We start from the raw sequence: 13,206 nt of genomic DNA on the forward strand, positions 1-13,206 counted from the left end.
TCTGTGATTTCATCAGTACCTACACAAAAGTAATTTCTTCCCTCATAATGTTCTGCAAAATAGTTTTAATGAAATTTTGTAGGTATTCAGTTGAACTATCACAGAGCTGAGGGCTGTTTCAGCTCACATACGAAATATTCCCACTTCACACCTGCCAATGCCACAGCACCAGACGACACATTTCTCAAATTCTTCCTGGGCATAATATTTAAGGCCGGGTCCTCTCTCAGGTGTCAGCCCGGCGACTCCGCACGCGGGCCGAACACAAATCCCAAGTGAAAGCGCTAACTACGTTTTCCATCAGCCAGCAGACAGGTCAAAGAGCGGCAGAACCCACTTCGCTACACCCCAGGCTTGCATCGGCTGCTTCGTCCCAGGCTTGCATTGGCAGCTACGCCCCAGGCTTGCATCGGCTGGCTGCAGGGACAAGCGATGGCCAGCGCCCCCGCCAGGTCTCCCAGCTGTGCTGTCCGCTCTCTGCATTCCCTGAACTCCAGCCTCACCGTGTTTCCTTTCAGCGATGGCCCTTTCTTTCCTCAGGGGAAGCTTGGGGAGGGGTCTTCCAGAAGACTGGCGTGGCCGTGAAGAGAGAGGCAGTCACTCTCGTGTCCTCAAGGACTGGCAATAGTAAGAAAGACACGAGCTGCCCCTGGCGACTGTCTCCCTCAGGTGTAGACACTGACCACCACCATGCAACCCCGAGACACTCATGTCTGACTCCCTGGGCTCCAGCCACATCCGTCAGCCACTTCCCTCCTTTCTGAAGCAAACATCAGCTGGATTCCCAACTTAGGCGGCTGCAGGCTCACAGCAAGACCTGAAGTCTCCCAACTTCGTTCTGCAATGTTGTGCAGGCCTCTCTGGGTCTCCTCTCTACGTACAGAGTCAATGTGTCAATCAACAGAACAAAATGACTGGCTGAGATTTCACTGGGAATGCAGTGACAGAACCCATCAATTCGGGAAGAACTGGATCTTAGCAACACTGAGCCATCGCTAAACACGGGACACCAGCGTACATCTGCTTTGAGGTTCATTCAATTTGCAACAAAAACACCCTCAATGTCACAGAAACTTAAAATATGCAAAGAATTTAGAAACCACCCACAGCAAATGCACTGTAAGCCCTGGTCCATAACTGGGGTGCACATGAGGTTTGGTGTCCTGGTATCTTCACCCTGTGTAGACCTGTCTACACTAACCATAAGTCTCTCTGAAGGGCTCCAAGGACAGCTGCATTTAAGACCCCAGACGGGGGGATGCAGGACACAAGTCCATCAGGGACTCGGCTACTGAAACACGGCCTTCACTTGATTACGTCCCTGCCCATCTCTGCAGGACGCCTTCTCATGGTTATTTCTGACACCACGCTGGAGGAGCTGAGCGGGTCCAAAAGGCTCTGATGATGGCGCAGTCGCACAAACAGAAGGGATTAGGATTTCTGCGTGCTCCGCGACCCGTCAGGACCAGAGCAGCCGAGCACTGCTCCCCAGGCCATGGGGCAGTCTGGGCTCAGGATTCGTCCTCTGCTCTATTCTGGAACCAGTCATCAGCTGGAGACCAGCTCCAGATCTGCAGACACAACCAACCAACCAGGCCACAGCACCCACGAGGCAGACACCAGACAAGCGGTGCAGTAAGACACGGGCAAGAGACAAAATAAAACGAGGCTGTCGTCCTAAAACACAGCTTGGAACAGCAGGCCTCCTGAGGACAGGACACAGGATCTTTTTTTATTATTATGAATTTATTTGAAAGGGAGAGTTACAGAGAGGGGAAGACAGAAAAAGAGACCTTCCATCCACTGGTGCACTCCCCAGATGGCCACAACAGCCCGTGCTGCTGGGCCAGGCTGATGCCGGGAGCCTGGAAATCCATCTGGGCCTCCCACGTGGACGGCAAGGGCCCAAGTTCTTGGGCCGTCTTCTGCTGCTTTCTCAGGCACGTTAGCAAAGAGCCGGATTGGAAACAGAGCAGCTGGGACTTGAACCACAGATTGCCCATAAAGATGCTGGTGTTGCAGGCAGCGGCTTAACCTGCTACGTCGCAACCCGGGACGCGGGACATTTTCTTCACCTACTTTTCCTCTGCAGCTAATTCTTGTTCAACACAAGCCATGACTTCCCTTGCAAAGGTCTCAGGATCTGCCTGGAGGGGATGCGGGGAGGAAGCCCTGAAGGCAGCAGCTGCCCCAGCTCAGACCGCACGCCCTCCTGTGCTGGTGCTTACAGGGCCCTCCGTGCTGGGAGACCTGACCCCGTCCAGCTCGGGGTGCCCCGGCAGCAGGAGCAGCAGCGTCCCCTGGAGCCGACAGAAAGGAAACAGCCTGGGGCCCCAGACTTGGACTTGGAACCTGCAGGTTAACAAGCCGCCAGGGGATCTGCGTGTGCGTGAGGTCTGAGAGGGTCCTGTCACAAGCTCTGTGTGTGTCAAGATGACAGTGGGCACCTGGCCCAGGACCCACTTCCTCTGCAGCCCTTCCTCCACCAGGGGCCTGAGTGTCACTGGCATCTACACTGATGCCCTCAGTGACGTCTCTGGATTGCCTGTGTCCCCCAAAAGGGTACGTTCAAGTCCTAACCCCGGTACTGGGTGACTGTGACCCTGTTTAGAAACAGAATCATTCTCAGACATGACCAAATTAACATGAAATCACACATGACTAGAGTCCTGGGCAGAAGAGAGAGAACAACACAGGCAGGTGAGGGTGGAGCCCCAGCCCGGGATGTCGTGTCGGCGAGTCACGGAATGCCAGAGTCTGCCAGCAACCACCAGAAACGGGGGCGGGGCTGGAAAGGGGGAGACAGCTTCCTCAGAGCAGCCAGAGGGAACAGCCCCGCTGACACCCCGGCTGCCGACCTGTGATCCCCAGGGCTAAGAGGCAAGGCGACCCCACTGTACCTGTGATCCCCAGGGCTAAGAGGCAAGGCGACCCCACTGTACCTGTGATCCCCAGGGCTAAGAGGGAAGGCGACCCCACTGTACCTGTGATCCCCAGGGCTAAGAGGAGAGGCGACCCCACTGTACCTGTGATCCCCAGGGATAAGAGGAGAGGTGACCCCGCTGTCTGAAGCTGCCCCATCCACGGTGTTTTGTACAGGGTCCCAGGAGACTGATGGGACTAACGAGCTTGGCTGGTCCCAGTCCCTGCTGGACCCTGGGAGCTCCCTCTCCAGCAGTCTCCAAAGGTCTGGCCTGTTGCTGATTCTCAACCAAGTGGAGCTGTTCCTGTCACGGCCGGCTTCGCCTGAGCCGCCGGCTGGCTGGGGCAGCAGTCTGTCCCCATGTGGGGAACTTGACCTGGACGGTCCCCAGGCAAACCATCACTTCCCTGTCCATGCAGCTACAGCTCTGCCTCGTGTCCATGGCATCTCTGCTGACAGTCAGACCCGTCCCCCACTCAGAATACACAAAGCAGGGATGTTGCACTGCTTTTGCTCGTGTCACACTATCTGGTTCCTAACGCCCCCGTTTCTTTATGCTGCCTGCTGTCCATGATGGTTCTGGTATCTCATGGCCTGCTGTGCCCCAGGCCCAGAGCTCCGTTCTCATTACCTATTACGGCAACAACCCCAAGCCTAGAGAAGCAAAGGCTGCACCCCCGGGAGGCTCCTGAGAGGGGGGAAATGGACCCCAGGATAGACCATGGCCGCTGAACTCCGACCCCTCGGGGTGCAGAATGAAGTAGAGCCACAGAGCCAGGGCACTAGTGGAAAACCAAGGCCAGACAGTGGCACTGAATGCCAGCCGCCCAGGCGCAGGTGCAGGCTCATCCCTGGTGGGGAGGGGCAGTGAGCCCAGATCATGACACCACTGGGAAATCGGATGGAACGCGGTCTTTGAGGGTCAGCCAAGCAGAGCCGTTAAAGCAGTGCTGTGGGAATGACGACCACCTGAGCGCTCTCACATGCAAGACTGCATGAATACGGTACAGCAGAGCCAAGAGGTCCCAGGCAACCCTGGAAACCATCAGCGGGGCTGCTCCTGTGGGGCAATGGGTAAAGCTGATGGCTACGACGCCAGCATCCCAAATAAGCGCCCGTTCGTGTCCCAACTGCTCCACTTCTGATCCAGTTCCCTGCTAATGGCCAGGGAAAAGCAGTGGAAGATGTTCCAAAGGTCTGGGCCCCTGCCACCCATGTGGGAGACCCAGATGAAGCTCCTGGCTTCAGCCTGGCCCAGGGGTGGCCACCGCAGCCAACTGGGAAGTGAACCAACAGATGGAAGATGTCTCTCTCTCTCCCCTTAGTCTCTTCCTCTCTCTAATTCTGCCTTTCAAATAAATAAATAAATCTTTTAAAAAACATATTGATAAATATAGACAAAACGGGAAGTTGTCAAAGTGTGTGTGTGTCCACACAGGAAAATCTATCACACGTGCTGCACCTGTACGCAGGCCTCCGTGTTCCTGTTACTGTATCTGCAGATTTAACCAGCCATGTATCAAAAGCACGTGTGTTCAAAGACTGTCCCTGTACTGAGCACACACAAACCCTTCTTGACATTATTCCGGAACATTATAGTCTAACAACTACTTACGCAGCATTTACGTCACATTGGGCATCGTAAGTCATCTAGACATGATTTAAAACACTTGGGAGGATGTGCAGGGCTCGATGCAAACTCCAAGCCATTTTATTTAGGAGATTTGAGCATGTACACATTTTGGAATCTGCAAGCAGGCTTGGAACCAATCCCTACCAGATAACCAGGGATGACCACATGTGTACACACAAGTGTATGAATATACGTAAGATGACATTAAATGAGAAAAATGCATAGAATATATAAAATCAAAATGCTGTGAGCATCGTTTCAGAGGTGGAGTGATCAATGATTCTTTTTTTTTTTTTTTTTTGACAGGCAGAGTTAGACAGTGAAAGAGACAGTGAGACAGAGAGAAAGGTTTTCCATCCATTGGTTCGCCCCCCAAATGGCCGCTACGGCCAGCACACTGTGCTGATCCGAAGCCAGGAGCCAGGTGCTTCCTCCTGGTCTCCCATGTGGGTACAGGGCCCAAGCACTTGGGCATCCTCCACTGCCTTCCCGGGCCACAGCAGAGGGCTGGCCTGGAAGAGGGGCAACCGGGACAGAATCTGGTGCCCCAACCGGGACTAGAACCCGGGGTGCCGGCACCGCAGGCAGAGGATTAGTCTAGTGAGCCGTGGCACTGGCCCAATTATTATTTTTCTTATTAAACTTGTTGGTATTTTCTACTTTTCTAACACAATCACGTATTACATTTCAAACTGAGGCACAAGACATAACAAGTGCCTCTTTGCTGAACGCAGCTGAGAAGATGATGTGAAGACACCATCAAGGCACCCTGGACACAGCACAGGGGCCAGTGCCAGGGCCCTGGACACAGCACAGGAAGCTGCTGTTACCACAGGGAGTCCGCTGGGCCGGCCCAAAGCCACAGAGACAAGCCAAGTTCCTCGCCCACCACGACGCCCTGTCACGTCTGATTCTCTGATGCGTCACCCCCTCAGACTCCCAGAAGGTCTTTGGAGAGGACAGAAAACTCTCCACGTGTGAGAAACAGTGCAGACCACTTTTCCTAGCTTAGGAATAAATAGACAAATGGCAGAAATTCTTCTCATATGTTAGAATCTGGGCGAAGGTATAAGGCAAGTAAATGCAGTCTATTCCAAGTCAGGATATTGCTTTTAAGGAAATTAAAATTGTACCTCTTGGAGGGCAAAACTCACCCATCAACTGTATTTACTGCGATTACAGAGCAGCTTATTCCCGACACGGCTCCCTTCTAAGACAGCCAGACGGAAATGGCACCGGGAGAGGGTGAGGATGGGAAGCCTGCTCCCCAGGGGCAGTCCCCGGAAGGCAGACAAACCCTCATGCATCTGTGTGCCAAGCTCAGCTTGCCTCCAAGGCAGGGGCCTCAAATTCAATTAATCTTCACCCCAGTCTAAGCCACACGCCGGCAGGAAAAGTTGCTGGGTGCCAGAGGCCTGGGGCTCTACAAGACAACGGAAGGAACACAGAGAAGCAGTGACAGTCTTTTCATAATAAACTGCCCAGAAGAGACAGGGGAGGGCCCTGGAGAATGCAAAGCAGAGGATTTCAAATGTGGGCAGGAAATAAATTCAGTGCTTGTCCAGGAGCAAGTTTTTTAAAGATTTATTTATCAGACCAGCATTGTGGCATAGCGGGTAAAGCCACCACCGGGGATGCCGGCATCCCATATGGGTACCATTTGAACCCTGGCTACTTCATTTCCAATCCAGCTCCCTGCTAATGCTCCAGGAAAAGCAGCAGAAGATGGTCCAAGTACTTGGGCCCTGTACCCACATGGGAGACCTTGAAGAAGCTCCTGGCTCCCGGTTTCGGTCTGGCCCAGCCCTGGCCATCGCAGCCATCTGGGAAGTAAAGCAGCAGACGGAAGATCTCACTGTCTTTCCTTCTCTCTCTCTAACTCTGCCTTTCAAATAAATAAAATAAATCTTAGAAAAAAAGACTTTAAAATTTATTTATCTATCTGAAATGCAGAGTTACAAAGACACAGACACAGACAGAGACATCTCCCATCTGCTAGTTCACTCTCCAGATGGTTGCAATGGCCAGGGCTGGGCCAGGCTGAAGCCAGTAACTAGAAGCTTCTTCCAGGTCTCCCATGTGGGTTCAGGACCCAAGCCCATAGGCCATCTTCCACTGCTTTCCCAGGCACATTAGCAGGGAGCTGGATCAGAAGTGGAGCAGCCAGGACTCAAATCAGAACCCACATGACATGCTGGCACTGTGGGCAGTGGCTTTACCTGGTAAGCCACAGCTGCCAGCCCCAAGCAGCAATTTTTGTTGGTGAAATCTATAGTAGTCTAGAGGAGACTGGAATAGATGAGAAAATGAGAGAATGCTTCACATAGAATAAAGATATAAATTTTTCAAGAATCACTTTTCACCTGCATATGCACAATATATAAATGTGTACCCAGAGACATACGCAAACGCATACACATACATATACCCCAAGTCAGAGTCCATTTCTTACTGTGGATCATGGTTAAAGTTTCCTTCTCCAGAAAATTCTAGAATTCTCCAAGCTGGTACAACAGACAACGTCTAGGTCATGCATGGGGCCAGAGGGAAAGAAGTGAGTATAAATATCCACGTCGGTGATGACTCCGATCACAGAGGCCCAAACACCCCTATTTAGTGTCTCAACCCACGCGTGGTCAAGAAGCAGGACCACGCACTGCCAACACGGCACGGTCATCACCACGGCTTCCTGCTCCAAGAAGCCCTCCGGAGCAGTGCCACGCCTCCCCTCGACTCACGCGATGCTTGGGGCAGATTAAAGGTTTCTTCGTTGCTTTACACAGGAGACATCCACGTAGACAGAGCGCGTTATAAGGTAGGAGCCCAAAGCACCTGGGGCAGAGCCCGCGGTCCACACCGCTGGACAGCTGAGGCTGAGCCACGCGCACTCCAGAGGAGCCGGCTGAGTGTGGCTCTGGGGCGGCGCAGCCGGGCTCCACCATCACTCAGCCCCGGCCAGGATGTGTGGTCTTGGGAAGGTTAATCACGCCTCCCTGACGCAGGGGCTTCCCCGGGAAGCAAGGACAGCATGAACCTATTTAATGGGGTCTCTGTAAGGACCAGACACAAAGCTCGGCGAGCAGCAAGTGATCCATCAAACTCAGCTCCTGCCACTCCAGCAGGCACAGCCCACGCTGGCTTGGAGCATGCGTGCTCAGGGGCTTCCAAGCCTCTGGCTGTCTGGTGGTCCCGGGGAAGGCCCTGGAATTGTGCTCTGAGAGGCCAAAGGGTAGAAGCGCCAGCTGGGCTGACGATGAAGATGTCTGAACAGTAAGCGATAGCAGAATCCATCGGCTTTCTCCCAGCAGCTGGAGAACGCGAGCCTTAGGGAGACCCTGGCTAGACGCTGGGAGACGAGGAAAGGCGGGCACAGTGAGAGCGAGCAGGGAGCAGCAGCGCCTGCAGACAGAGAGACGGAGCCCAAGCCCACACCAGGCTTCATGTCGCCACTGCCCGGGAGAGATGGGGAAGGCGAGGTGACAAAGGGACCTCCCGGCTAGGCTGCTTGGAGGGACGCAGGCCACACCGGGAAGGGGCAGGACACCATCTCTGGGCAGAGCTGAGCCAGCGGACTGTGGCAACTGGCACTTTGGGGAGGGGAGGGGAGGGGAGGGGAGGGAAGGGGAAGAACGCCAACGCGGGATGCACACATCTGGTGGATTCCCCAAGCAACCAGGTCTGCCTGTGGGTAAGGGGAGGAGCGTCCTGAAGTGGGGTCGGAGAGGCCAGGGGGACGGATGGAGCAGATTAAATAGCCCTGGTGAGAGTTTGGCCACCAAATCAAACGAGCACCACTAATGCTGCAGTAATTACTAACCGAAGTCCATCTGCCCTCCATTCCCCAGGGAGAAAAATCCCAGAACTGACTCCAAACCACAAAGTGGAGGTGAGCACTGTGCTCAAGTCAGGAGGTGAGGATGGACGTGAGCTGTCACAGGAGGGGAGGTGAGCACTGTGCTCAGTTCAGGAGGTGAGGATGGGTGTGAGCTGTCACAGGAGGGGAGGTGAGCATTCCTGAGGTTAGGAGGTGAGCAGGCATGAGCTGTCACAGGAGGGGAGGTGAGCAGGCGTGAGCTCTCACAGGAGGGGAGGTGAGCAGTGCAGGGAATTATAATACAACACCAAACTGTCGGCAAGGAGTGAGTGGGTCAGTGCAGCCCGACATTCCCGTCCTGTGGACATAAGCTTTACATCACCGCATGGACAACAGTGTGTGGGCTGTGGCAAGGGCTTCCCCACGTCTGCTCTGTATACAACTGCCCCTCGCAGGAGGCAGGCAGACACAAGCCATGCCCGCTGGCTCTTGGCTCTTACATTTCATCACGTAAGAATATATTTAGCAATTCAGAATTACTTCTGGGGTCAAAGTCTCCCTTAACCTTTATCTATTTTACAGTACATACACCTGTTTTTCTAAAATGTCACTAAATGCAGTAGTAATTGTACCAAACACATTGCAAATTTTTTTTTTTTTTTTTTGACAGGCAGAGTTAGACAGTGAGAGAGAGAGAGACAGAGAGAAAGGTCTTCCTTCCATTGGTTCACCCCCCCAAATGGCCGCTACGGGCGGCGCGCTGCCCCAATCCGAAGCCAGGAGCCAGGTGCTTCCTCCTGGTCTCCCATGCGGGTGCAGGGCCCAAGCACTTGGGCCATCCTCCACTGCCTTCCGGGGCCACAGCAGAGAGCTGGCCTGGAAGAGGAGCAACCAGGACAGAATCCAGCGCCCCGACCAGGACTAGAACCCGGGGTGCTGGCGCCACAGGCGGAGGATTAGCCTAGTGAGCGCGGCACCGGCCGACACATTGGAAATTTTAACTATCACACAAAAAGGCAGCTATAGGCAACATCGAGCCACCATAATAGGGGATAAAAAAATCCTTAACACATGCACCAAGTAGCTTTCTCGACAGAGAAATCAATTTTTAGCACAAATCCATGCCAAGATCAGTAAGGGAGGCTGAGGAATTCAGTGGCTCAAGCAGACAGCCAGAACACGCAGAGATGACCGGGAACCTGCGACCGCGTCCTGCCTCCGTGTCCTGATCTCCGGGTGGCAGCAGCCGTGACCTGTGTCTCAGCACACGTATGTCTCTGCTGCGCAGCAGGCGGGCAAGGCTTGCAAGTCCCACCCCAAATTTTAAGAATAAGGGCCATAAGGACGCCTTCTGAAATTATAGATGTAAAGAAATTAAAAGAGAAAAGGCAGAGTCAGCTACAACGAGTTTCCAAGTGCAAGCTGTTGGTTAATCATCCGAAAGACTCTCATTCTCTGAAGGAATCAGTGCAGGGACGCCCTGCAAACTGACAGCTTCAGTCATAAATCAGCCCCCTGACTTCCCCAGAACTGGGGTCCGGGGTCCCGGGATGCCCCAGGGGCCCTGCCTACACTCTGCCTCCTGGGCACCCACACACCACTGCACGTCCTGGACAAAGCCATGTCTCCTCCAAAGGCCAACAGGGCAGAGTAAGGCCTCGAGCGGGCAGAAACAAGCTGGCAGAGGCTGAACCCCGGTTCTGCAGAGGCAGGAACCTGCTCAAGGACAGGGACGCACTGCCAGGGCACCGCAGGAGGCACCACCCGTCTCGCCCTCCACGGCAGGTCAGGCATCGCAGGTGTACATCCCCCTGCCCACGGTGGAACCCTTCAATCAAGGTGGACCGGGGCGTGGCCAGCACCCACCTCCACCCTGACCTTCATCTCAGGTTGACGTGGGCATGGCCAGCACCCAACTTCACCTTGACCATCTCAACATTGACCTGGGTGTGGCCAGCACCCACCTCCACCCTGATGTTCATCTCTGGTTGACCTGGGTGTGGCCACACCCACCTCCACCCTGATCATCTCAGGTTGACCTGGGCGTGGCCAGCACCCACCTCCACCCTGACCTTCATCTCAGGTTGACGTGGGCATGGCCAGCACCCAACTTCACCTTGACCATCTCAACATTGACCTGGGTGTGGCCAGCACCCACCTCCACCCTGACGTTCATCTCTGGTTGACCTGGGCGTGGCCAGCACCCACCTCCACCCTGATCATCTCAGGTTGACCTGGGTGTGGCCAGCACCCGCCTCCACCCTGATCATCTCAGGTTGACCTGGGTGTGGCCAGCACCCACCTCCACCCTGACATCCACCCCAGGTCCTTCACCTTGACCTTCATCTCCAGGTTGAGCTGAGTGTGGCCTGCACCCACCTCCACCCTGACATCCACCCCAGGTCCTTCACCTTGACCTTCATCTCAAGGTTGACCTGGGCGTGGCCCGCACCCACCTCCACCCTGATCATCTCTGGTTGACCTGGGTGTGGCCAGCACCCACGTCCACCCTGACGTCCACCCAGGTCCTTCACCTTGACCTTCATCTCAAGGTTGACCTGGGCGTGGCCAGCACCCACCTCCACCCTGATCATCTCAGGTTGACCTGGGTGTGGCCAGCACCCACCTCCACCCTGACATCCACCCCAGGTCCTTCACCTTGACCTTCATCTCCAGGTTGAGCTGAGTGTGGCCTGCACCCACCTCCACCCTGACATCCACCCCAGGTCCTTCACCTTGACCTTCATCTCAAGGTTGACCTGGGCGTGGCCAGCACCCACCTCCACCCTGATCATCTCAGGTTGACCTGGGTGTGGCCAGCACCCACCTCCACCCTGACATCCACCCCAGGTCCTTCACCTTGACCTTCATCTCCAGGTTGAGCTGAGTGTGGCCTGCACCCACCTCCACCCTGACATCCACCCCAGGTCCTTCACCTTGACCTTCATCTCAAGGTTGACCTGGGCGTGGCCAGCACCCACCTCCACCCTGATCATCTCTGGTTGACCTGGGTGTGGCCAGCACCCACGTCCACCCTGACGTCCACCCAGGTCCTTCACCTTGACCTTCATCTCCAGGTTGAGCTGAGCGTGGCCTGCACCCACCTTCACCCTGATCATCTCAGGTTGACCTGGGTGTGGCCCGCACCCACCTTCACCCTGACATCCACCCCAGGTCCTTCACCTTGACCTTCATCTCAAGGTTGACCTGGGCGTGGCCCGCACCCACCTCCACCCTGATCATCTCTGGTTGACCTGGGTGTGGCCAGCACCCACGTCCACCCTGACGTCCACCCAGGTCCTTCACCTTGACCTTCATCTCCAGGTTGAGCTGAGCGTGGCCTGCACCCACCTTCACCCTGATCATCTCAGGTTGACCTGGGTGTGGCCCGCACCCACCTTCACCCTGACATCCACCCCAGGTCCTTCACCTTGACCTTCATCTCTGGTTGACCTGGGCGTGGCCTGCACCCACCTTCACCCTGATCATCTCAGGTTGACCTGGGCGTGGCCTGCACCCACCTTCACCCTGACATCCACCCCAGGTCCTTCACCTTGACCTTCATCTCCAGGTTGACCTGGGCATGGCCAGCACCCACCTTCACCCTGATCATCTCAGGTTGACCTGGGTGTGGCCTGCACCCACCTTCACCCTGATCATCTCAGGTTGACCTGGGCGTGGCCTGCACCCACCTCCACCCTGACATCCACCCCAGGTCCTTCACCTTGACCTTCATCTCTGGTTGACCTGGGCATAGCCAGCACCCACCTTCACCCTGACCGTCTGGTCCGACAAGCTGCTCATCATGTCGTTGATGGACCGGAACAGCTGCAGCAGGGACTCCACGAAGTCGGCCTCTCCCTTGTTCTCATAGAGTCTGCAAGGAAACACGAGACACCATGAGCACCTGTGCAGAAGACCGCTGCCTCTGACTGGGCACCGACAGGCAGCTGCCTGGGACAGCTCAGAATGTGAGACAACTTCAAAATCCACCACAAAGAAGGCGACTGGGCAAGCAGATTACCCCAGAGCAGCCCATCATGCAGAGAGCAGCCAGGTGAAAGAAACTGAATCTTAATGAAACGTCTACTGCTATTTTCAGTGTAACGTAACGTACTTTGTAAATCTAAACAACACAAAATATGGGGCGTCTTAGAGTTCATGGAAAACACAGTATAAAAAAACTACACGTGGGGCCAGTGCCGCGGCTCACTAGGCTAATCTTCCGCCCGCGGTGCCGGCACACCGGGTTCTAGTGCCGGTCGGGGAGCCAGATTCTGTCCCGGTTTCTCCTCTTCCAGTCCAGCTCTCTGTGTGGCCCGGGAGTGCAGTGGAGGATGGCCCAGGTCCTTGGGCCCTGCACCCTCATGGGAGACCAGGAGAGGCACCTGGCTCCTGGCTTTGGATCAGCAGCGTGGTGCGCAGGTCGCAGTGGCCATTGGGGGTTGAACCAATGGAAAAAGGAAGACCTTTCTCTCTGTCTCTCTCTCTCTCACTGTCTACTCTGCCTGTCCAAAAAAAAACTACATGTGGGTTTCAATTTTTCAGATTGATTGACTTGAAAAGCAGAGTGAGAGAGAGGATTTTTCCATCTGCTGGTTCATTCCACATATGGCTACGAGGTCTGGGATTGGGACGGAACTCCATCCAGGGCGCCCCTGGCAGTGGCAGGGACCCAAGCACTGTGCTGCCTTCCGGGGCTTTCGGAGGCTGCTATTCTGGAGCCAGGCTGAAGGCAGAGCAGCCAGGACCTGGAGTTTGCACGTGGAAGCCAAAGTTGCAAGCGGCAGCTTAACCGAGCGCACAACATCGCCTGGTCCAGCTCTCAACATTTTT

General features: G+C 55.1%; 1 protein-coding gene across 13 annotated transcripts in view; it reads right to left on the bottom strand.

Annotated features, from left to right (window-relative positions):
• Positions 1-13,206, bottom strand: part of DOCK1 (dedicator of cytokinesis 1) — a 493,657-nt gene that overhangs the window by 343,468 nt on the left and 136,983 nt on the right. For all 13 annotated transcript variants that reach the window (XM_051833503.3, XM_008274844.5, XM_089313822.1 and 10 more), the window contains exon 23: positions 12,139-12,247. In XM_051833503.3, coding sequence (XP_051689463.3) covers positions 12,139-12,247 — 109 coding nt within the window. The remainder of the gene's footprint in view (positions 1-12,138; positions 12,248-13,206) is intronic.

Source organism: Oryctolagus cuniculus, chromosome 15 (genome assembly GCF_051225735.1).
Source record: "Oryctolagus cuniculus isolate XC-2025 breed Fujian yellow rabbit chromosome 15, ASM5122573v1, whole genome shotgun sequence".
In the NCBI taxonomy this organism is placed as follows: Eukaryota; Metazoa; Chordata; class Mammalia; order Lagomorpha; family Leporidae; genus Oryctolagus; species Oryctolagus cuniculus.